We start from the raw sequence: 26,577 nt of genomic DNA, 5'->3' as shown, positions 1-26,577 counted from the left end.
CAGGATTAAGTGGGCCGTGGCGGGGGGATGGTGGGGGGGGGGTCTCTCTTGTAGTGTCGGTAAAGGTGAAATTCTTGGACTGCCACCAGACGAACCAATGCAAAGGCATTTGCCAAGAATGTTTTCCCTGTTAGAGGAGGAGGGGGATGTTTTTGAGGCACTACGTGTCCTCTCCACGTGTCCGTGGTTATATGCACCTTAACAGTAACCGCGTTGGTGGTAATGTGGTGGTGACTGCGGACCTAGTAGCGCGGTTTTATTTTGTTGGTTTTCGGAATGTGGCCAGGATTAAGTGGGCCGTGGCGGGGGGATGGTGGGGGGGCTCTCTTGTAGTGTCGGTAAAGGTGAAATTCTTGGACTGCCACCAGACGAACCAATGCAAAGGCATTTGCCAAGAATGTTTTCCCTGTTGGAGGAGGAGGGGGATGTTTTTGAGGCACTACGTGTCCTCTCCACGTGTCCGTGGTTATATGTACCTTAACAGTAACCGCGTTGGTGGTAATGTGGTGGTGACTGCGGACCTAGTAGCGCGGTTTTATTTTGTTGGTTTTCGGAATGTGGCCAGGATTAAGTGGGCCGTGGCGGGGGGATGGTGGGGGGGCTCTCTTGTAGTGTCGGTAAAGGTGAAATTCTTGGACTGCCACCAGACGAACCAATGCAAAGGCATTTGCCAAGAATGTTTTCCCTGTTGGAGGAGGAGGGGGATGTTTTTGAGGCACTACGTGTCCTCTCCACGTGTCCGTGGTTATATGCACCTTAACAGTAACCGCGTTGGTGGGAAATGGCCTCGCCGCCATCATGTCTTTGGGAAGCCTCTGTTTCCACACCCCAGAGACATACCATTAGCAGCGGTATAGGCAGAGCCCATAATTCGTAACATTTCAGCCGTAGCATTAGGACAGGCCCCACTAACATATCACTAGCAGCATTATAGCGGGAGCGCAGTCTTCGTTCCATGTCAGCAATAGTAGCACTCAAGACAGGCCCCAGAACAATTCCGAAGCAGCAGTATAGCGGGAGCGCAGTCTTCGTTCCATGTCAGCAATAGTAGCACTCAAGACAGGCCCCAGTAACAATTCCGAAGCAGCAGTATAGCGGGAGCGCAGTCTTCGTTCCATGTCAGCAATAGTAGCACTCAAGACAGGCCCCAGTAACAATTCCGAAGCAGCAGTATAGCGGGAGCGCAGTCTTCGTTCCATGTCAGCAATAGTAGCACTCAAGACAGGCCCCAGTAACAATTCCGAAGCAGCAGTATAGCGGGAGCGCAGTCTTCGTTCCATGTCAGCAATAGTAGCACTCAAGACAGGCCCCAGTAACAATTCTGAAGCAGCAGTATAGTGGGAGCGCAGTCTTAGTTCCATTTCAGTAGCTGCAGTATAGCCAAGGCCCAAGTTACATTTATGTAGCTAAAGTGTAGGCCAACCCCACACACACTTCTGTACCATGAGTGCAGGCGAAGAACATACAAATTGCTATGATTACACTGTAGGTGAGGGCCCCAAAAAATTGGTGTACCAACAGTACTAATGTACCTCAGTAAAAATTGGCCATGCCCAACCAAGATGGCAGGTGAAACCCATTAATCGCTTTGGTTAATGTGGCTTAAGTGGTAACTAGGCCTGGAGGCAGCCCAGTTTAACGAAAAATTGGTTCAAGTTAAAGTTTCAACGCTTTTAAGAGCATTGAAACATATAAAAATTGTTTAGAAAAATTAGATGAGTGAGCCTTGTGGCCTTAAGAAAAATTGCCCGTTCAGCGTGATTACGTGAGGTTTCAGGAGGAGGATCAGGAGGAGGAGGAGGAATATTAGACACAGATTGATGAAGCAGAAATGTCCCCGTTTTCGATGGTGAGAGAGAACGTAGCTTCCATCCGCGGGTGCAGCCTACGTATTGCTTACGTATCGCTGCTGTCCGCTGGTGGAGAAGAGAAGTCTGGGGAAATCCAGGCTTTGTTCATCTTGATGAGTGTTAGCCTGTCGGCACTGTCGATTGACAGGCGGGTACGCTTATCTGTGATGATTCCCCCAGCCGCACTAAACACCCTCTCCGACAAGACGCTAGCCGCAGGACAAGCAAGCACCTCCAGGGCATACAGCGCTAGTTCAGGCCACGTGTCCAGCTTCGACACCCAGTAGTTGTAGGGGGCAGAGGCGTCACCGAGGATGGTCGTGCGATCGGCTACGTACTCCCTCACCATCCTTTTACAGTGCTCCCGCCGACTCAGCCTTGACTGGGGAGCGGTGACACAGTCTTGCTGGGGAGCCATAAAGCTGGCCAGGCCCTTAAAGACTGTTGCACTGCCTGGGCTGTACATGCTGCTCGATCTACGCACCTCCCCTGCTACCTGGCCCTCGGAACTGCGCCTTCTGCCACTACCGCTGTCGGATGGGAATTTTACCATCAGCTTGTCCGCCAGGGTCCTGTGGTATAGCAACACTCTCGAACCCCTTTCCTCTTTGGGAATGAGAGTGGGAAGGTTCTCCTTATAGCGTGGGTCGAGCAGTGTGTACACCCAGTAATCCGTAGTGGCCAGAATGCGTTGAATGCGAGGGTCACGAGAAAGGCATCCTAACATGAAGTCAGCCATGTGTGCCAGGGTACCTGTACGCAACACATGGCTGTCCGCACTAGGAAGATCACTTTCAGGATCCTCCTCCTCCTCCTCCTCAGGCCATACACGCTGAAATGATGACAGGCAAGCAGTATGGGTACGGTCAGCAGTGGGCCAAGCTGTCTCTTCCCCCTCCTCCTCATCCTCCTCATGCTCCTCCTCCTCCTCCTGAACGCGCTGAGATATAGACAGGAGGGTGCTCTGACTATCCAGCGACATACTGTCTTCCCCCGGCTCGGTTTCCGAGCGCAAAGCGGCTGCCTTTATGGTTTGCAGGGAAGTTCTCAAGATGCATAGCAGAGGAATGGTGACACTAATGATTGCAGTATCGCCGCTCACCACCTGGGTAGGCTGCTCAAAGTTTCGAAGGACCTGGCAGATGTCTGCCAACCAGGCCCACTCTTCTGAAAAGAATTGAGGAGGCTGACTCCCACTGCGCCGCCCATGTTGGAGTTGGTATTCCACTATAGCTCTACGCTGCTCATAGAGCCTAGCCAACATGTGGAGCGTAGAGTTCCACCATGTGGGCACGTCGCACAGCAGTCGGTGCACTGCCAGATTAAAGCGATGTTGCAGGGTGCGCAGGGTGGCAGCGTCCGTGTGGGACTTGCGGAAATGTGCGCAGAGCCGGCGCACCTTTACGAGCAGGTCTGACAAGCGTGGGTAGCTTTTCAGAAAGCGCTGAACCACCAAATTAAAGACGTGGGCCAGGCACGGCACGTGCGTGAGGCTGCCGAGCTGCAGAGCCGCCACCAGGTTACGGCCGTTGTCACACACGACCATGCCCGGTTGGAGGCTCAGCGGCGCAAGCCAAAGGTCGGTCTGCTCTGTCAGACCCTGCAGCAGTTCGTGGGCCGTGTGCCTCCTATCTCCTAAGCTGAGTAGTTTCAGCACGGCCTGCTGATGCTTGCCCACCGCTGTGCTGCCACGCCGCGCGACACCGACTGCTGGCGACGTGCTGCTGCTGCTGACACATCTAGATTGCGAGACAGAGGTTGAGGAGGAGGAGGGTGCTTTAGTGGAAGAAGCATACACCGCCGAACATACCACCACCGAGCTGGGGCCCGCAATTCTGGGGGTGGGTAGGACGTGAGCGGTCCCAGGCTCTGACTCTGTCCCAGCCTCCACTAAATTCACCCAATGTGCCGTCAGGGAGATGTAGTGGCCCTGCCCGCCTGTGCTTGTCCACGTGTCCGTAGTTAAGTGGACCTTGCCACTAACCGCATTGGTGAGGGCGCGTACAATGTTGCGGGAGACGTGGTCGTGCAGGGCTGGGACGGCACATCGGGAAAAGTAGTGGCGACTGGGAACTGAGTAGCGCGGGGCCGCCGCCGCCATCATAGCTTTGAAGGACTCCGTTTCCACAACCCTATACGGCAGCATCTCAAGGCTGATAAATTTGGCTATGTGGACGGTTAACGATTGAGCGTGCGGGTGCGTGGCGGCGTACTTGCGCTTGCGCTCCAACAGTTGCGCTAGCGACGGCTGGACGGTGCGGTGCGAGACATTGCTGGATTGGGCCGAGGACAGCGGAGGTGATGGTGTGGGTGCAGGCCATGAGACGGTAGTGCCTGTGTCCTGAGAAGGGGGTTGGATCTCAGTGGCAGGTTGGGGCACAGGGGGAGAGGCAGCGGTGCAAACCGGAGGCGGTGAACGGCCTTCGTCCCACCTTGTGGGGTGCTTGGCCATCATATGTCTGCGCATGCTGGTGGTGGTCAGGCTGTTGGTGGTGGCTCCCCGGCTGATCTTGGCGCGACAAAGGTTGCACACCACTGTTCGTCGGTCGTCAGGCGTCTCTGTGAAAAACTGCCAGACCTTAGAGCACCTCGGCCTCTGCAGGGTGGCATGGTGCGAGGGGGCGCTTTGGGAAACACTTGGTGGATTATTCGGTCTGGCCCTGCCTCTACCCCTGGCCACCGCACTGCCTCTTGCAACCTGCCCTGCTGCTGCCCGTGCCTCCCCCTCTGAAGACCTGTCCTGTGTAGGCGTTGCACACCAGGTGGGGTCAGTCACCTCATCGTCCTGCTGCTCTTCCTCCGAATCCTCTGTGCGCTGCTCCCTCGGACTTACTGCCCTTACTACTACCTCACTGCAAGACAACTGTGTCTCATCGTCATCGTCCTCCTCACCCACTGAAAGGTCTTGAGACAGTTGCCGGAAGTCCCCAGCCTCATCCCCCGGACCCCGGGAACTTTCCAATGGTTGGGCATCAGTGACGATAAACTCCTCTGGTGGTAGAGGAACCACTGCTGCCCAATCTGAGCAGGGGCCCGAGAAAAGTTCCTGGGAGTGTTCCCGCTCCTGAGCATGTGTCATTGTAGTGGAGTGAGGAGGCTGGGAGGAAGGAGGAGCAGCAGACAGAGGATTCGGATTTGCAGCAGTGGACGGCGCAGAACTCTGGGTGGATGATAGCTTGCTCGAAGCACTTTCTGCCATCCAGGACAGGACCTGCTCACACTGCTCATTTTCTAATAAAGGTCTCCCACGTGGACCCATTAATTGGGCGATGAATGTGGGGACGCCAGAAACGTGCCTCTCTCCTTATCGCGCAGCAGTCGGCTGCGACACACCTGGATCAGGAGCTCGGCCTGTGCCCACACCCTCACTTGGCCCTCCGCGTCCTCGGCCGCGTCCACGTCCTCTAGGCCTACCCCTACCCCTCAGCATGCTGTATTACCAGTGATTTGATTTCCCAGGCAGGAAATAAATTGGCGCAAGCCTGCAGGCCAAATATAATTTTTTCGCTTTTTTGCAAATGGAAGGCCCCACTGCGGATATTCAATGAACAATACGTTTAATTAATAACTGTGGTGTGGCCCTGAAAATGTGTCACACAACTTTAGTGTAGCAGAGTTATTAACTCTGGCAGAGCAGGTATTTGCCAGTCAGGAAAGACAATGGCGCAAGCCTGCAGTAAACCGTAGCTGGTTGCGTTTGATTTTTGTACGTTCTCCACGCAGCACACACGTACACGGAGACCTTAGGACTGACACAGGCAGGCCAAATGTAATTTTTTCCCTGCTTTTTTGCAAAGGGAGGGCCCCACTGCGGATATTCAATGAACAATAACTGTGTTGTGGCCCTGCCTACACAATTCTGTCCCTGTAGTATCAATGGAGGGTGCAATGCTCTGCACAGACGATTTAAAAAAAAAAAAAAATGCAACACTGCTAACAGCAGCCAGCACAGCACTGCACACGCTTAAATTTGGCCCTAGAAAGGACCGTTGAGGTTCTTGAAGGCTACACTCACTCCTAACACTCTCCCTGCCTATGCACCACTTCTGTCCCTAATGCCGGGTGCAATGCTCTGCACTGCCGATTTTGAGAAAAAAAAAAAAAAATTTCCACTGCTAACTGAAGCAGCCTGCACACACGTAGATGTGGCCCTAAGAAGGACCGTTGGGGTTCTTGAAGCCTACACTCACTACAAACACTCTCCCTACAGCAACTCCAATAGAACAGCACTTTCCCTCACTAACTCACACGGCATCTGAGCCGAGCCGCGGGAGGGGCCGACTTTTATACTCGGGTGACATCTGATCGCCCCAGCCACTCACAGCAGGGGGGTGGTATAGGGCTTGAACGTCACAGGGGGAAGTTGTAATGCCTTCCCTGTCTTTCAATTGGCCAGAAAAGCGCGCTAACGTCTCAGAGAGGAAACTGAAAGTAACCAGAACACCGCGTGGTACTCGTTACGAGTAACGAGCATCCCGAACACAGTAATATTCGCACGAATATCAAGCTCGGACGAGTACGTTCGCTCATCTCTAATAGCTATGGCTAGTTTCATAAGACAGAGGATGTGGTGCTAAAGACCATGGGGAAGGAGGAACAAGTGGCGCCATGGTTTCCTCACTCCATCTATTCCCATGGCGACAATTAACTCACTAGCTGTCAAGATCCTGGAAGCACTCCTCTGGATTGTTAGGAGGTGTTCATGCCTCAAACATCGGTTGACTGAACAGGTATGATATATTTTTCTTCCAGTTTGCACATATTATTAGCTACTGTTTTGTCATAAATGTCTGCCCAGTCTTCCTTTTTACGATCTCGAAAGTACTGCAGGACATCTGTGTCAACCTGTGTGTGATGTAATAATACTGGTAGATCGTCACTAGAGATGAGCGAACGTACTCGTCCGAGCTTGATACTCGTTCGAGTATTAGCGTGTTCGAGATGCTCGTTACTCGTAACGAGTACCACGCGATGTTCGGGTTACTTTCACTTTCATCTCTGAGACCTTAGCGCGCTTTTCTGGCCAATTGAAAGACAGGGAAGGCATTACAACTTCCCCCTGCGACATTCAAGCCCTATACCACCCCCCTGCAGTGAGTGGCTGGCGAGATCAGGTGTCATCCGAGTATATAAATCGGCCCCTCCCGCGGCTTGCCACAGATGCATTCTGACAGAGATCAGGGACAGTGCTGCTGGTGCCGGAGCTGCTATAGGGAGAGCGTTAGGAGTATTTTAGGCTTCAAGAACCCCAACGGTCCTTCTTAGGGCCACATCTAACCGTGTGCAGTACTGTGGAGGCTGCTTTTTGCAGTGTTGCACATTTTTTTTTTTTGGTATATCGGCCGTGCAGAGCATTGCGCCCTGCAGTAATACTCCAGGGCCAGAAGTGCTTAGGCAGGGACAGAAGACATATTATTGATTGAATATAGCCAGTGGGCCTTTGCAAAAAAATTTGTGGGAAAAAAATCTATTTGGGCTGCCTGTGAGTGTCCTCAGTGTTCTGGGTCTGTGTCTGCTGGGTGTAGTAGTTCTCCAAATTCATACGCAGCCAGCTAAGTGTTACAGCAGGCTTGCGCAAAATTATTTCCTGGCATTCCGTAAGCGAAGTCAGCCTCCAACCACAGGCCAATAAGCGGCAGATTTAATTACAGCGTTCTGTTTCTGCACTACTGGTAATACAGCATGCTGAGGGGTAGGGGTAGGCCTAGAGGACGTGGACGCGGGTGAGGACGCGGAGGCCCAAGTCAGGGTGTGGGCACAGGCCGAGCCAGTGCGGTGGCCAGGGGTAGAGGCAGGGCCAGACCGAATAATCCACCAACTGTTTCCCAAAGCGCCCCCTCGCGCCATGCCACCCTGCAGAGGTCAAGGTGCTCTACGGTGTGGCAGTTTTTCACAGAGACGCCTGACGACCGACGAACAGTGGTGTGCAACCTTTGTCGCGCCAAGATCAGCTGGGGAGGCACCACCACCAGCATGCGCAGGCATATGATGGCCAAGCACCCCACAAGGTGGGGTGAAGGCCGTTCACCGCTCCGGTTTGCACCACAGCCTCTCCCCCTGTGCCACAACCTGCCACTGAGATCCAACCCCCCTCTGAGGACACAGGCACTACCGTCTCCTGGCCTGCACCCACACCCTCACCTCCGCTGTCCTCGGCCCCATCCAGCAATGTCTCTCAGCGCAGCGTCCAGACGTCGCTAGCGCCACTGTTTGAGCGCGAGCGCAAGTACGCCGCCACGCACCCGCACGCTAAAGCGTTAAACGTGCACATTGCCAAATTGATCAGCCTGGAGATGCTGCCGTATAGGCTTGTGGAAACGGAGGCTTTCAAAAGCATGATGGCGGCGGCGGCCCCACGCTACTCGGTTCCCAGTCACCACTACTTTTCCCGATGTGCCATCCCAGCCCTGCACGACCACGTCTCCCGCAACATTGTACGCGCCCTCACCAACGCGGTTACTGCCAAGGTCCACTTAACAACAGACACGTGGACAAGCACAGGTGGGCAGGGCCACTATATCTCCCTGACGGCACATTGGGTGAATTTAGTGCAGGCTGGGACAGAGTCAGAGCCTGGGACCGCTCACGTCCTACCCACCCCCCGAATTGCGTGCCCCAGCTCGGTGGTGGTATCTGCGGCGGTGTATGCTTCCTCCACTAAACCACCCTCCTCCTCCTACGCAACCTCTGTCTCGCAATCAAGATGTGTCAGCAGCAGCACGTCGCCAGCAGTCGGTGTCGCGTGGCATGGCAGCACAGCGGTGGGCAAGCGTCAGCAGGCCGTGCTGAAACTACTCAGCTTAGGAGAGAAGAGTCAGATGGCCCACGAACTGCTGCAGGGTCTGACAGAGCAGACCGACCGCTGGCTTGCGCCGCTGAGCCTCCAACCGGGCATGGTCGTGTGTGACAACGGCCGTAACCTGGTGGCGGCTCTGCAGCTCGGCAGCCTCACCACGTGCCATGCCTGGCCCATGTCTTTAATTTGGTGGTTCAGCGCTTTCTGAAAAGCTACCCACACTTGTCATACCTGCTGGGAAAGGTGCGCCAGCTCTGCGCACATTTCCGCAAGTCCAAGACGGACGCTGCCACCATGCGGACCCTGCAACATCGGTTTCATCTGCCAGTGCACCGATTGCTGTGCGACGTGCCCACACAGTGGAACTCTACGCTCCACATGTTGGCTAGGCTCTATGAGCAGCGTACAGCTATTGCGGAATACCAACTCCAACATGGTCGCGCGTAGTGGGAGTCAGCCTCCTCAATTCTTTACAGAAGAGTGGGCCTGGTTGGCAGCCATCTGCCAGGTCCTTGGAAACTTTTAGGAGTCTACCCAGATGCTGAGCGGGGATGCTGCAATCATTAGCGTCACCATTCCTCTGCTATGCCTCTTGAGAAGTTCCCTGCAAAGCATAAAGGCAGACGCTTTGCAATCGGAAACGGAGGCGGGGGAAGACAGTATGTCGCTGGATAGTCAGAGCACCCTCATGTCTATATCTCAGCGCGTTGAGGAGGAGGGGGAGGAGCATGAGGAGGAGGGGGAAGAGACAGCTTGGCCCACTGCTGAGGGTACAGATGCTGCTTGCCTGTCATCCTTTCAGCGTGTATGGCCAGAGGAGGAGGAGGAGGAGGGGGAGGAGCATGAGGAGGAGGGGGAAGAGACAGCTTGGCCCACTGCTGAGGGTACAGATGCTGCTTGCCTGTCATCCTTTCAGCGTGTATGGCCAGAGGAGGAGGAGGATCCTGAAAGTGATCTTCCGAGTGAGGACAGCCATGTGTTGCGTACAGGTACCCTGGCACACATGGCTGACTTCATGTTAGGATGCCTTTCTCGTGACCCTCGCGTTACACGCGTTCTGGCCACTACGGATTTCTGGGTGTACACAATGCTCGGCCCACGGTATAAGGAAAGCCTTTCCACTCTCATTCCCGAAGAGGAAAGGGGTTCAAGAATGATGCTATACCACAGGGCGCTGGTGGACAAACTGATGGTAAACTTCCCATCCGACAGCGCTAGTGGCCGAAAGCGCATCTCCGCGGCCGAGGTAGTAGGGGAGGCGCAGAGATCAGGTAGCATGTACAGCGCAGGCAGGGGAACATTATCCAAGGCGTTTGCCAGCTTTATGGCTCCCCAGCAAGACTGTGTCACTGCTCCCCAGTCAAGGCTGAGTTGGCGGGAGCACTGTAAAAGGATGGTGAGGGAGTACGTAGCCGCTCGCACTAACGTCCTCGGTAACACCTCTGCCCCCTACAACTACTGGGTGTCGAAGCTGGACACATGGCCTGAAATCGCACTGTATGCCCTGGAGGTGCTTGCTTGTCCTGCGGCTAGCGTCTTGTCAGAGAGTGTGTTTAGTGTGGCTGGGGGAATCATCACGGATAAGCGTACCCACCTGTCAATCAACAGTGCCGACAGGCTTACACTCATCAAGATGAACAAAGCCTGGATTTCCCCAGACTTCTCTTCTTCACCAGCGGACAGCAGCGATACCTAAACAATACGTAGGCTGCACCCGCGGATGGAAGCTACGTTCTCTATCACCATCAAAAACGGGGACATTTTTGCTTCATCAATCTGTGTATAATATTCCTCCTCCTCCTCCTGCTCCTCCTCCTGAAACCTCACATAATCACGCCGAACGGGCAATTTTTCTTAGGCCCATAAGGCTCAGTCATATAATTTTTCTAAACAATTTTTATACGTTTCAATGCTCATTAAAGCGTTGAAACTTTCACCTCAACCAATTTTTATTTTTACTGGGCTGCCTCCAGGCCTAGTTACCAATTAAGCCACATTAACCAAAGCGATTAATGGGTTTCACCTGCCCTCTTGGTTGGGCATGGGCAATTTTTCTGAGGTACATTAGTACTGTTGGTACACCAATTTTTGGGGGCCCTCGCCTACAGTGTAATCCAATTAATTTTTAGCCCACCTGCATTAAAGCTGACGTTACATCAGCTGTGTTGGGCACTGCAATGGGATATATTTATGTACCGCCGGTGGGTTCCAAGGAGCCACCCATGCTGTGGGTCCACAGGGAGTTGTAACTGCATGTGTCCACTTCTAAAGAACCCCAGTCTGACTGGGGCATGCAGTGTGGGCCGAAGCCCACCTGCATTAAACATGACATTATTACCTCAGCTGTGATGGGCAATGCAATGGGATATATTTATGTACCGCCGGTGGGTTCCAGGGAGCCACCCATGCTGTGGGTCCACAGGGAGTTGTAACTGCATGTGTCCACTTCTAAAGAACCCCAGTCTGACTGGGGCATGCAGTGTGAGCCGAAGCCCACCTGCATTTAATCTGACGTTACCTCAGCTGTGATGGGCACTGCAATGGGATACATTTATGTACAGCCGGTAGGTTCCAGGGAGCCACCCATGCTGTGGGTGCACACGGAATTTACATTGCGGAGTTGTACCTGCCTGTGACTATTTATAAAAAACCGCGGTCTGACTGGGGCATGCAGACACCTTGACAGAATGAATAGTGTGTGGCACATAGGTTCCCCATTGCTATGCCCACGTGTGCAGCTCCAGATGGAGGTGGCACAGGATTGGATTTCTCATTGCTTATGTACAGCATTGTGGACTATCGCCCCGCCCCTTTTAAAGAGGGTTGCTGCCAAGCCGTGCCAACCCTCTGCAGTGTGTGCCTGCGGTTCCTCTGGCAGACGCACTTATAAATAGACATGAGGGTGGCGTGGCATGAGGGCAGCTGAAGGCTGGGCAGGGACAGTTTGGTGTGCGCTGTGGACACTGGGTCGTGGGGGGGGGGGGGGTTGGTCAGCATGTAACCCAGGAGAAGTGGCAGTGGAGTGTCATGCAGGCAGTGATTGTGCTTTGTTGGAGGTAGTGTGGTGCTTAGCTAAGGTATGCCATGCTAATGAGGGCTTTTCAGAAGTAAAAATTGTTGGCAGGGGGGGGGGGGCCACTCTTGCCGCTATTGTGGCTTAATAGTGGGACCTGGGAACTTGAGATGCAGCCCAACATGTAGCCCCTCGCCTGCCCTATCCGTTGCTTTGTCATTCCCATCACTTTCTTGAATTGCCCAGATTTTCACAAACGAAAACCTTAGCGAGCATCGGCGATATACAAAAATGCTCGGGTCGCCCATTGACTTCAATGGGGTTCGTTATTCGAAACGAACCCTTGAGCATCGCGAAAAGTTCGTCTCGAGTAACGAGCACCCGAGCATTTTGGTGCTCGCTCATCTCTAATCGTCACCCATCTTTCCATGTCAATCTGTGACCTTTCTGGTCTGCAGAAAGTTGAGTTGACCTAGACATATGGTTAAAGGAGATGTCCCGAGGCAGCAAGTGGGTCTATACACTTCTGTATGGCCATAATAATGCACTTTGTAATGTACATTGTGCATTAATTATGAGCCATACAGAAGTTATAAAAAGTTTTATACTTACCTGCTCCGTTGCTAGCGTCCTCGTCTCCATGGAGCCGACTAATTTTTGGCCTCCGATGGCCAAATTAGCCGCGCTTGCGCAGTCCGGGTCTTCAGCTTTCTTCTATGGAGCCGCTCGTGCCAGAGAGCGGCTCCGTGTAGCTCCGCCCCGTCACGTGCCGATTCCAGCCAATCAGGAGGCTGGAATCGGCAGTGGACCGCACAGAAGAGCTGCGGTCCACGAAGGTAGAAGATCCCGGCGGCCATCTTCAGCGGTAAGTATTGAAGTCACCGGACCGCCGGGATTCAGGTAAGCGCTGTGCGGGTGGTTTTTTTAACCCCTGCATCGGGGTTGTCTCGCGCCGAACGGGGGGGGGGGTTTAAAAAAAAAAAAACCCGTTTCGGCGCGGGACATCTCCTTTAAGAGTATTGTTTGCCAAGCCGAGTCCATTAATATTCATTCCACTGCCATTCACACCAGAGGGGTTTTTTGATGTCACATGCTCTTTCTGGGACCAGTAAGGAAATACTTTATTGTAATGTTAACAAAGTTACCAAGTTACAAGGGGATGTTAATTCTTGAGATACATATGCCGCCTTGCACACCTACTTCCTTTACGGTAAAAAGCTCTGCCCATCTACTTAGTATTGAAACAGCATTTATATGCCAGTACGTATGTTTTTTTTCCTGCGTATTTTCGCACTCCATAGACTTTAATTACAAATTTCGACCTGTAAATAGGCCCAAAAATAGGACATACTGTGTTTTTTTACATAGGACTAGAGATGAGCGAGCATTGCCCTTAGCGAGTACCTGCCCGCTCGAGAGGAAAGGTTCGGGTGCCGGCGCGAGGGAGCGGTGAGTTGCGGCAGTCAGCAGGGGGAGAGGGAGAGAGGGAGAGAGGGAGCATACTGTGAGGTCAGCGCCTGGGATTTCCTTCAATAACAATGACTGATGTAGAAAATAGTTGAATTAAAGGACACAATTGTGATCTGCTGTAGAAATGCTTTAAATTTGATTTACCAGATTATACATAAACCAATTATTCTAATCGCAGCAGGAAGGAGGTATCAGAATCAATGGCTGTTATAGATATTACAGTTTAAAGGCTTAGTGATGGGAATGTGAACAGGAGGCTTCTCAGGAAATGGATTTGCCACTTTTGTGGGTAGCCCTATTTGCTACATCTAATATATATATCCCAAAGCTGTACTCACTATGCACATACATTACTTCTGTACTGATCCTGAGTTGCATCCTGCACTATACTCCAGAGCTGCACTCACTATTCTGCTGGTGGAGTTCCTGTGTACATACATTACTTATCCTGTACTGATCCTGAGTTACATCCTGTATTATACTCCAGAGCTGCACTCACTATTCTGCTGGTGGAGTCACTTTTGCATACATTACATTACTTATCCCATGTTACATCCTGTATTATGCTCCAGAGCTGCACTCACTATTCTGCTGGTGGAGTCCCTGTGTACATACATTACTTATCCTGTACTGATCCTGAGTTACATCCTGTATTATACTCCAGAGCTGCACTCACTATTCTGCTGGTGGAGTCACTGTATACATACATTACTTATCCTGTACTGATCCTGAGTTACATCCTGTATTATACTCCAGAGCTGCACTCACTATTCTGCTGGTGGAGTCACTTTTACATACATTACATTACTTATTCTGTGATACATTCTGTATTATGCTCCAGAGCTGCACTCACTATTCTGCTGGTGGACTCATTGCGTGCATGCAGTCAGATTTTCTATTGGGCTAATTTTCCGTGGCCCACCCAGTAGACGTTATAGTACATGGTATGGTGGATCTCGTGAAACCCGATGTCCTGAAACTCCTATTGTTTTATGGTAGGACGTTAATTGCTTCTCATTACCATAAATTACAAATAAAAATAAGAAGCGAACAAAAGGACAATCTAAAAATAAGCGCACAAAGCCGACTCCAGAGAACATCCCTCGACTATATAAAAATAGATTATGGGACACAGCAATGTTCGAGCTCAGCGTCTATGAGAATTTCAAGAGCACCATAATCCCTTATGTTAAGCGCTTTGGAAATATACAGATTTCATTTGCACTCTGGCAATTACTTGTACTGGCCGCTGCATTACTATAATGTGTCTGCAGCGAGGAGACCTGCACTGGGATCGCAAAAAATACTCTCAGTTATGAGTACCAGTGCAACCCCGGGCGCAGGGCTCCAGCCACATTACAGTAATATAACCTTAAAGTCTCCATCATTGTATTTAACCCTTTCCAATCCACTGTCTGACGTCTAAAGACATTATGATTTAAGGCTGTAAAGCTCCAATGTTGGAAGACGTCCGTCGGGGTTCTTTTCCTGTATAGTGCCAGCCTCTCTGCTGTCGGAGCCTATCCAACGTGTCACCTCATGCAGTACTGGCTTTAGCCAGCATATAGCGCCGTTGTGTAACGGCAGAAAAAGAGTAAGCCCCCTAGGAAAATCTGGATACAAATTGGATTGGATTGGAAAGGGTTAATATTTATGTAACATCATGCTGGCAGCATGCCCCAACCTGGGCCAATACCGGTGGATAAAAGTGGCTGGCACTGTTACTTATTTACAGGCATTATAAAGTCTAGGATGGGTAAATCAGTCCTATGAATGGGCGGGGCTTTAGTGTAATGGGGCGGGGCTTGACATTTGCAATTTTGCACTACATGTACCATTATGCAATTTTTTTTGTGCACCATCATATTACACAAGCTAAATCTCTCAGGAAGACTCATTTTAAAGGTGTTGTGCCAAGAAAGAAAGTTATCTGCTAACTACAGGATAGGGGATCATATTCTGATCAGTGCGATCTGACCGATCCTGAGAACAGAGGTCCGAAGTCCCTCCATGAATGAAGCATCAGTCATACATGACTACTGCTGCTCCTTTGAAAGGGAGTGCCAGAGATTGCAGAGGGCTTGAATGCGACCGCTGCTCCATTCACGCAGGGATCTTCAAGACCAAAGTTCTAGGGATCAGTTGGGGTCCCAACAGTCGGACTCCCACTGATCAAAAAGTTATCCCCTGTCTTGTAAATAGGGTACAAGTGGGCGTGTTTCCTGTCAATGTCTTGTCTGTATGTTGTACTGGCAGAATACGGACAGCACACAGACCCATTAATGTAAATTGGTGTATTCAGATGTAGTTTTTTTATGCGGACTATACTATTTTGGTTCATTGGCCAAAATCACTTATAAAAGTCAATGGGAGCATAAAAACCTGCAATGAACACAGATGTTACATGCATGTGTGCTGTGCTATTTATGTATGTTGCCAGGAGACAGTGCAAACAAAAAAGTGACATCAGTCCGTTCTTCATGGATTGTAATTGCATATGCCAGTGCGAATGAGCCCCAACTTTCTATCTTGCCAATTCCCTTTAAGTTGTAACGAACCTATTAAACAAAATAGCTTGCAACGGTTTAAAATGTGGCGCAGCTGGTGACATTTTTATTGGCTTGGAAATAATTTTGTATTTAGTGTTCATACATGCCACCACTCATTTCCTCCCATGTACGGTCTGCAGGATTGATTGATCATGCCTTTCCTGTATGGACAGAGCTATCACTTAACAGAACAGACATGGCTAGTAGATGTCCCGCCTATTCAGAGTGAGTACAGCCAATCAGTTTCACTGCAGGTAAGCAAACAATGGCTTAATCACCGCCATAGCCTTAGAGATTAGTATTTGGAGACCAATCAATTCCAGAAGATATCTGGGTAATTCAATGTGACATATTTTCATCTTGTCCAATCCAAGAGAACCACTTTAGCCCCTTCCCGCCCCATGACGTAAGGGTACGTCATGGGAGCAGGATATGCACCTTTATGTCATAGGGATAGCGCGAGATCATAGCAGATCTCGTGCTATCCCACAGCGGGAGCCGGCTGCCACTAGTAGCCGGCGTCCTGCTGTGACAGTGGGGGGCGTCGGAGATGCTCCCCCCCCCACTGTTAACTCCTTCCCTGCCGAGATCTAAGTAGATCGTGGCAGGGAAAGGGTTCACAGAGGGAGTGCGCTCCCTCTGTGACTCCAGTTGGCTCTCGCGATAACATCGCGAGAGCCCGGCTGCTTGCTATGGCAACAGATGCCAGATACCAGCGTCCTGTATTGCCATTGCCTGTGATCGCTATAGTAAGCGATAAGGCATGATAGGAGAGAAGTCCTGCCATGCCTTATCGTAGCGATCTGCAGTCCTGCTGTGTAAGTCCCTCAGAGGGACACAGATTGTGTAAAAATAAAAGCAAAATAAAGTGCACAAAATAAAAATGTAAAAAAAAGTTAAAAAAAAACCTTTTTTATGCTTTCTCTCATATTAGCATAAAAAAAATTTTAAATTAAAAATTCCACATATTTGGTATCGACGCGTCCGTAACGATGCGTACAATAAATTGAACATGCTTTTTATCCTGCACGGCAAAAAGCGTTAAAAAAACTGCTAAAAAATTGAGGCAAAATGCAAATTTTTAGCATTTTGCCTCAAAAAAAATGCAATAAAAGTGATTAAAAAAACGTATGTACCCCAAAATGGTACCAATAAAAACTACAGCTCGTCTCGCAAAAAATAAGCCCTCACAGAGCTCCGTCCATGGAAAAATAAAAAAAGTTATAGCACTTTGAATGCAGTGAGTTTAGAAAAAAATAATCATTTCCAAAAAGAGGGTTTTTATTGTGGAAAAACCTTAAAAAAAAAAAAAGACTTTTGGTATTGTTATAACCGTATCGACCTGCAAAAAATAATGGATTGTGTCATTTATGCTGCATAATTAACGCTGTAACACCCCCCCCCCCCCCCCAAAAAAAAAACTATGTCAGAATTGATGCGTTTTCTCTCCCTACGATCATAAAAAAAAAAAAGTTTTACAGTATAATCTATGTACCCAAAAATGGTACCAATAAAAACTACAGTTCACCACGCAAAAAAAGCCCTTATACGGCCGCATCGACGGAAAAATTAAAAAAGTTATGGCTTTTGAAAAATAGAGATGAAAAAATACCAAAAATCGTTTGGTCCTCAATGCCAAAAGAGGCCATGTCCTTAAGGGGTTAAAAAAAGGGACTGGGGCGGCCATGTGTCATCTTGAAAAAATACATTTAAGCCCTTGGTAACATGCGCCATACATTCACATTGTTGGCAGCTGGTGCCATGAATGTGCAGCATGGACTCGAGAACTGATCTCTCACTATCCGCTTCGGATGTCAGCTGTAACACATGTTGTGGCAAACGTAACTTAAAATGATGAAAATTCAATATTTTTGCACCCCAAAAAAAGCATACATCAAACTTTATGACTTTTTAACTGCAGCAGGATGAATTGTGGCCAAAAGCGATTCTTCTGTTAAAAAATGCTTTTTCATGTGAAAAAAATATAAAAAGTAGTTCTATTTGGTGTCGCCTGGTCCGTAACACGCCCTATTTTAAAATTAATGCATTATTTGTCCGACATGGTAAACGCTGTAGAAAAAACAAACTATGCTGGAAATGCTGTTTTTTGTTCATCCCACCTCCCAAAAATGGTATAAAAAGTCATTCAAAAATTGTATGTACCCCAAAATGGTACCAAAAAAATGTCAGTTCATCCCTCAAAGTAAACAATCCATTACAGCGCCCACTGGTGGAAAAATCAATGTTATGGCTCTCAGAACATAATGATGCAAAAGTGAAAAAAATGCTATTGCCCAAATTTGCTGTGTCCCATTCTAGTCATGTTCTCTGATCTGTGGGGTTGGCTTCGTAGCTTCATAGCTATGGCCCCGCTGACTCTCTTACCCCTTACACCCCCGTTCCCTTGCATCGACCTCCATTAGATTTGGTGCCTAGCACTTCGAAGCTGACAAGTGGGCGGCCTCTTGTGCTCATTGTCAGAGGGTGATGTTACATTTCCTATGCCCACTGACATCACCCAATGGGTAGATTCAGGGAACCCAGAGCAGAATCTAATGGAGGCCAGTATGGGAGAACAGGAGAAGGGAGAAAGTGTAAGGCTACATTTACATGTGGGAGCGCGGTAACACACTTGCCAACGTGCGATTTTTACAGCACTGCGAAGAGTTTTTGATTTTAAAAAATTCCATTGCTTCTGTGAAATTACAATCTTCATGTGAGTCCCAGGATCGCAAGTGTTTCCCATAGACTTCAATGGGAAACACTGCACTGCACTCGCATGCAGAGCATAGCATGCCAAGGTCTTTTAAGGTCCCATTGAAAACAATGGACAAGGCGTTTTGAGGAAATGTGCAAAGATAGAACGAGCTGCGATTCTTTTTTCTCGCAGCAATGCCGTGAGGAAAAATATTTGCTCGTGTGAATGAATCCATTTAAAAGAATAGATTTCATATTCATGCAAGTTTTGTGTGCATCGCACAAAACTCGCGCAAGAGTATCGTTTGTGTGAATAAGCCATCATGTAGAGAAAGCTGCAGTGTAGTTTTCTCTATTGGAAGAGGCAATCACATGATCACCAGCAACCTCCGGCATGGCAGAGGTGCTGGGTCTTAGCAGACACCTGACCAGCTCTGCCAGTGACTACTGTCACTACAGGGGGATGTTTTTCCCTCTAGCTAGGGCTCCTATGGATGCCCCAGCTACAGTGGAAAACTATGAAATTAAAAAAAAAGCAAAAATGTGAATGACCCCCAGAGGTCTAATATGACATCATGTGACATCATGGTGGACATAAACATACAAAAACTTAAACTGTTGCCATATCTGTTTTGTAATCCAAGACTATATAAATTATATATCCGAAACTAAATGGAACCCATTCCCATACTTTAGTTTAAATATACTAATTTTTTTAAAAACTAAGAAATGTAAATTAAAGGAAAGCTTTTCTTGTTTACTTTTAGTACACATTACCCCTAATGAAAAAAAAGAAAAAAAATTAATTGAAAAAAAAAAAGTTGTAAAAATAGCCCTACATGTCACAGCAAAAAAAAGGCAGCTAATGAAAAAACATAGGGCAATACAATTACTACATGTGTAAAATCGCTACAATGTGTCTGGTTCTTTGGAAACACTCTGGTCCTTAAGGGGTTAAAGGACTGAACACAACCTTGTATTATGGTTCACGCGTCCATATAAATAATAGGGCAGGATTTTTGCAACGTCTGAATGACAAATAGCCGTCTAATCCCATTAAAAAAAATACTAAAACCTTGACAGGACAACGGGAATTATTGGATTAATGCTTCAGCACCAAGGCCAGCGGACAGCAGAAAGACAGTCCTGCGCACAAATATATTACAGCAGTCACCAATAAGAGCATTAGGAAGCACGGAGGCCTTTGTTGTCTACCGTGTTCTTGCTTGCATGAAATACTGAGTATAAATTATGGATGCCACTTAATTCCAGTGTGGGTGGGAAATCCTGCAGCGCTACTCACTGCGATTGTAACCATTACATGGAAGAGATAGATAGATAGATAGATAGATAGATAGATAGATAGATAGATAGATAGATAGATAGATAGATAGATAGATAGATAGATAGATAGATAGATAGATAGATATGAGATACATAGATAGATAGAAGACATAGATATGAGATACATAGATAGATAGCTAGATAGATATGAGACAGATAGATAGATATGAGACATGGATATGAGATTAGATAGATAGATAGATAGATAGATAGATAGATAGATAGATAGATAGATAGATATGAGATAGATAGATATGAGATAGATAGATAGATAGATAGATAGATAGATATGAGATACATAGATAGATAGAAGACATAGATATGAGATACATAGATAGATAGCTAGATAGATATGAGACAGATAGATAGATATGAGACATGGATATGAGATTAGATAGATAGATAGATAGATAGATAGATAGATAGATAGATAGATAGATAGATATGAGACATAGATATGAGAATAGATAGATAGATAGATAGATAGATAGATAGATATGAGATAGATAGATATGAGACAGATAGATAGATAGCAGACATAGATATGAGATAGATAGATATGAGACAGATAGATAGATATGAGACATAGAAATGAGATAGATAGATATTAGACAGATAGATAGATATGACATAGATATGAGATTAGATAGCTAGATAGGAGATAGATAGTCAGACAGATAGATAGATATGAGACAGATAGATAGACAGATAGATGGATATGAGATAGATAGATAGATAGATAGATAGATAGATAGATATGAGATAGATAGGTAGATATGAGATAGATAGATATGAGAGAGATAGATATGAGATAGATAGATAGATAGATAGATAGATAGATAGATAGATAGAGATATGAGATAGATAGATAGATATCAGATAGATAGATATGAGATAGATAGATATGTGATAGCTAGATATGAGATAGATAGATAGATATGAGATAGATAGATAGATAGATAGATAGATTGATAGATATGAGATACATAGATAGATAGACGACATAGATATGAGATAGATAGCTAGATAGCTAGACAGATAGATAGATATGAGACATGGATATGAGATTAGATAGATAGATAGATAGATAGATAGATAGATAGATAGATAGATAGATAGATAGATAGATAGATAGATAGATAGATAGATATGAGACATAGATATGAGATTAGATAGATAGATAGATAGGAGATAGATAGATAGATATGGGATATATAGATATGAGACATAGATATGAGATTAGATAGATAGATAGATAGATAGATAGATAGATAGATATGAGATAGATAGATATGAGACATATAGATAGATATGAGACATAGATGAGATTAGATAGATAGATACATAGATATGAGATAGATAGATTTGAGACATAGATATGAGATAGATAGATAGATATGAGATAGATAGATATGAGACAGATAGATAGACAGATAGATAGATGGATATGAGATAGATAGATATGAGACATAGATATGAGATTAGATAGATAGATAGATAGATAGATAGATAGATAGATAGATAGATAGATAGATAGATAGATAGATAGATAGATAGATAGATAGATATGGGATAGATAGATATGAGACATAGATATGAGATTAGATAGATAGATAGATATGAGATAGATAGATAGATAGATATGAGACAGATAGATAGATATGAGACATAGATATGAGATTAGATAGATAGACAGATAGGAGATAGATAGATAGATAGATAGATAGGAGATAGATAGATAGATATGGGATAGATAGATATGAGACATAGATATGAGCTTAGATAGATAGATAGAAATGAGACAGATAGATATGAGATTAGATAGATAGATAGATACATAGATATGAGATAGATAGATAGATAGATAGAAGACATAGATATGAGATAGATAGATATGAGACAGATAGATAGATATGAGATAGATAGATATGAGACAGATAGATAGATATTAGACATAGATATGAGACAGATAGATAGATAGATTTGAGACATAGATATGAGATTAGATAGATAGATATGAGATAGATAGATATGAGATACATAGATAGATATGAGACAGATAGGTAGATATGAGACATAGATATGAGATTAGATAGATAGATAGGAGATAGATAGATAGATAGATAGGAGATAGATAGATAGATAGATAGATAGATAGATAGATAGATAGATAGATAGATAGATAGATAGGAGACATAGATATGAGATTAGATAGATAGATAGATAGATAGATAGATAGATAGATAGATAGATAGATAGATAGATATGAGATAGATAGATATGAAACAGATAGCTAGATATGAGACATAGATATGAGATTAGATAGATAGATAGATACATAGATATGAGATAGATAGATATGAGACAGATAGATAGATATGAGACATAGATATGAGATAGATAGATAGATATGAGACAGATAGAAAGATATAAGACATAGATATGAGATTAGATAGATAGATAGACAGATAGATAGATTGATGGATATGAGATAGATAGATAGGTAGATAGATAGATATGAGACATAGATGATAGATAGATATTAGACAGAAAGATAGATAGATAGATTGATCCAGGCAATGGATTTCATTTGTTTGCAACTTACTATTGACAAACATGAGGTATTAAAGATAATAATTCCTGAATCGATTCACTCATTGTATTCTATTGGATGCAACATCACACACACATCTTCTCATCGAAACCATGACAATACACACCAGCCACAGTCCATAAACTCAAGAATGCTGCATATTCAATAAGAGATCCAATCACTTTTATGTTTTTTTCTTAAATATACAATATAAAACAATACGCTTTTTTTTGTACATTTGAACACCGTTGGCACATTAAACAGCTTCAATGTCAGACATATTGCGGCATTTTTTGTATGTTCCAGCTGTATTTGTTACATTCATACATACTATGAGGTGTCTGATAATCTGAAATATGCAATATCCAGGTTTTTTTTGGGGGGGGTTAGGGGTTTAGACCTTGATCATTAGCGTAAAAACCCTGCGATGGTATACACACACACATATAGATATACTGTATATGCCTGCATGGGGGCGGGGGGGGGGGAAGTAGGTTGTCACCATGTAATAGAAAACAGGCTAAACCCCAATGATGGGAATATAGTCATCAGTAACAAATACCGGTATACATCCCAACATAAACACCCTATAACAGGGATGTAAAGTCGGCCCTGTAATGTCTGCACCCCTTATAAACATCAGTACTATTCATAGAAGGGAAGGAGGTTTATGTGTGTGATTTATGGACCTCCATGCTATTATAGAGGGGGGGGGGTGAAGTGGAAATAAAATATAATAGCTTTTGAAATGAGATGCCTTCCTGGGTGTCATGGAGGAGAAATGGTTCCTAGCAACTGCATGGTGCAAGAAAAACACCGATACATAGAACAGCAGGATTTGCTAAGCCTTTGAGATGGGTCTGAATGATCTAGAGGACGACCTTCAAGCCACTGACTTATATTAGCAAACTAAAATAAATAAATTTAAAAAAAAAGAATAAAAATGTGATGCGCCTTTAAACCAAAAAAAAAATGCACGGGTTTCCTTTAACCCTTTTGCTACCAGTGCGCGCCCTTTCCAGCAGATGAACGAGACAATCAATGTTCCTTCACCATCAGTGCTTGACAGCAATGACCCCAATGTTGATTACAGTCTGATTTCCTATCAGCAGCCTCGTGAACTGGACTCACGCCCCAGTCTTCAAGTTGATCATGGACATTTTGTTGGTTATACCTAGATTTGTCCTCGCCCAAACCCTTACCCATAGCCCATATCACCACCCTAACGGTCCAAATTTATAGTCCAATGACCATTGGATTCTCTGGTGTCTCCTTCGTTCTTCAGATCCTGGAAGACCTGTGTGAAAAAGTGGGGGTCGGAGTTGATCTGCAGCATTTTGGCACTCATACGGTCAATGATGCTCAGGCAGCGTTGCCAGAAGACCTCTTTGTCGGTCTCTACAAGGAAGGGCTTAAGCGGGTAGGAAATCTCGTTGCCCATATAGGAATAAGCCAAGTAGAGGCAAGTGAGGAAGGAGGCTTGCAGATCGTACTCGGTGGACAGTTCATCTCCAATGGCCTCTCTACAGAGAAGGTAGACAAACACTAGGTTGGCAGGTGTGATGAAGCCTTGGTCCTGCCAGCCTTGAAGGAGCAATGAGCGGTCGACGTTACGGAACCACATTGTGGGTTCTCCCGGGCTCAACTCCTTCAGTTTATAGCAGCGACGACAAACAAATTCTCCAAGACATCTCAGGAGTTCACCTGTGGACGCCTGGACGATGACCCTACGTGGGGAGCACAGGGACCGACCGCTTGCCTGCTTCTGCACCGCTACTAGCTGTTGCTGCTGGATCTTCTGGCCTTCAATGGAACCAATGGGTACAGTAGGGACCGGTACAGGTTTGGGTTCCCTACGTCCAGGACTGACCTGAGATTTACGCAGGTTCTCGTGATTGAGTTGTTCCACCAGGTTGTTGTTGGGCAGCAGTGGGCCATTGATGGGTCCAGGGTTGGGGTTAATTTTCTTGGCATTCTTCTTCTTGGCCGAAGCTGCTACCAACCTCTTCCAAGTGAGTGCGGAGATGAGAACTGAGTGCCTCTTTAAGCTTTTCTCCGCTTTGCTGCCTCCGTTCTTGCTGTTAGGAATGGCCAGATACCCACCACCTACACCCGGGGGTTCAGGCTTCTTATCATCCAGAGGTCCAGCTTTGCCAGGTGCCGGCGACAAGGATAGGACTGTGCCCATGGTCAAGGCTCCTTGTAGGCAATGGAGGGTGGGCACAGCTGTCACCTGGGGCCTGAAGATGCCTTAATTGTTGAAGATCGATGGAGGATGAGGCTTGGAGAATGCAAGATGCAAAGCCCAGAGAGTCTACCTGCTGCAAAATCAATGCAATGCACCCAAGGTGGCCGCTTCTGGGTGGATCCCTGGCTGTGTAGACGGATGCACTGTGGATCTCCGGCTTCTGGATGCGATACTGATGGATAGTCCTTACCGACGGCAGCGAGCTCCAGGACTTAAAGGGAGGATGCAACCAGCAGTCTGCACGCAGGAGCCGAGCTTGGTGCAATGCCGGGGGGCGGCGGGTCCTGCGGCCGGGGATGTGAGCTGTAACAGCCGCTCCTCCCGCTCCCCTGTGCGCTCTGCAGCATCCAGAGCCGGAGATCAGAGCTCTGGCACCAGGGGAGGGACAGCAGCAGCCGCAGACCAATCAGAGGCGAGCATTACCGTGACTGACAGGTCGTTTCACCAATCAGAGCGGAACAGCGGAGGGAGTGCGTGTACCGGCTGCTGGATGCAGGTTTGCGGGTGGGCGTGGGACTGCATCGCGAGCACGGGTGCTATAGAGGGACCGTGCACAGTTGGCTAAGACATTACCTCATATTGTAGATGGATGTTTAGCTGGTGCGCTATGACGTCACGCTGAAGCCCCCTTTGCAGGTTGCGTGACGTCATATGTTAACAGAGAAATCTGTTTTGCTCAGTCATCCCTTCTGTTAATCTTTGCACAGAGGGGATCTAAAGCTCCACATTTCTGCATATTTGCAAATCGTGACGTCATGATTTAACTAGGATGGAAGAGAAATATTCTTGCTAGATGGCTATTATATTTCCAGACTGCGACGCGAAATTCAAGTTGCAAATGACTACAAGTCCTAAGGTGACGTCCAGAGGGAGGGTATGATGTCATACTGCTTGTGCACCCTGCCATGTGTGTGACATGTGGACTGCGTAGCCACAGGCTGTCATCTCCCCTGATAATTGGAGTTGAGGTCGAGCGGGTCTGGAAGATGGAACTCCATCACGGTATATTATTTCTTCTATGATGGTTGGTCTGCCAGGCTGCGGGCGTCTCTTCAGAGGTTGGTCGCATTACACACCTCACAACATCTACAACATAGAAAGAGGGACAAGCCATGGGAGCACACGGGCACATTAATGTAAGTGCCACGCAAATAGTGCCCCAAGAAATAATAGTTACAAGAAGCTCTTGCTAGTGCCCCACATGGTAGTTGTCCCCTTACGGTAATTATAGCCTTTTAGTGCCCCATCACAGTTATGATGCCCCATTAACGCCTTCTTCACAGTCTTGATGTCCCCTCAGTGCCCCACACACAGTGATTATGCACCCTTAGTGCCTCCCATCACAGTCATGATGTCCTTTTAGTACCCCCTCACAAAACAAGATGCCACCTTAGATGCCAACTTTTGCTGTTATCTGCTAGTGGAACTCCTCCAGTCTACAGCAGCTCTGCTTCTAACAGGACTGCTCTCTTTTCTTGGGCTGCCAGGTCTTCTCCCTGTCACCCCATCCTCTGCCCAACAGACAACACTTCTTCCCCACAGCATTACGCTTGACTGGTCTCTCCTTCCTGCCACTAAAGAAGAAGACCTGCCAGGTCCCTAATCCTTCTCACCTTCCTGCCCGCAAGCAGGGCTAAGTGTACATTGGTAACTACTGGCCGGTAAGTCTCACTTCAATAATTGGAAAAATATTCAAGGGGTTTCTGAGAGACGCCAAACTAAAATACCTCAAGGAAAACAACGGAATAACTCCTCATCAGCACGGGTTCATGAGGGCTCGGACTGGGCGAAAACATTTGTATTTGGGTAAAGAACTGGCTCAGAGATAGAAAGCAGAGGGTGGTAATAAATGGATCGTACTCTGATTGGGCCACCGTCGCTAGCGGGGTGCCACAGGGTTCAGTACTAGACCCCATTCTGTTTAATATATTTATCAACGACCTGATAGAGGGGCTGCACAGTAATATATCAATATTTGCAGACGATACAAAATTATACAAGATAAATAATACAACGG

The 26,577-nt window shown here is 47.0% G+C and overlaps 2 protein-coding genes across 2 annotated transcripts in view; one reads left to right on the top strand and one right to left on the bottom strand.

Annotated features, from left to right (window-relative positions):
- TYW5 (tRNA-yW synthesizing protein 5) overlaps positions 1-26,577 on the top strand; it is a 964,030-nt gene that overhangs the window by 213,658 nt on the left and 723,795 nt on the right. The window lies entirely within an intron of this gene.
- CDK5R2 (cyclin dependent kinase 5 regulatory subunit 2) lies at positions 22,479-24,885 on the bottom strand. The gene has a single exon (XM_066577358.1). It carries the CDS (start codon positions 24,498-24,500, stop codon positions 23,535-23,537), a length of 966 nt encoding a protein of 321 aa, XP_066433455.1. The 5' UTR covers positions 24,501-24,885; the 3' UTR covers positions 22,479-23,534.

The sequence above is a fragment of the Eleutherodactylus coqui genome, chromosome 8 (assembly GCF_035609145.1).
Source record: "Eleutherodactylus coqui strain aEleCoq1 chromosome 8, aEleCoq1.hap1, whole genome shotgun sequence".
Lineage (NCBI taxonomy): Eukaryota > Metazoa > Chordata > Amphibia > Anura > Eleutherodactylidae > Eleutherodactylus > Eleutherodactylus coqui.
This window is presented reverse-complemented; position numbering and strand designations above follow the sequence as displayed.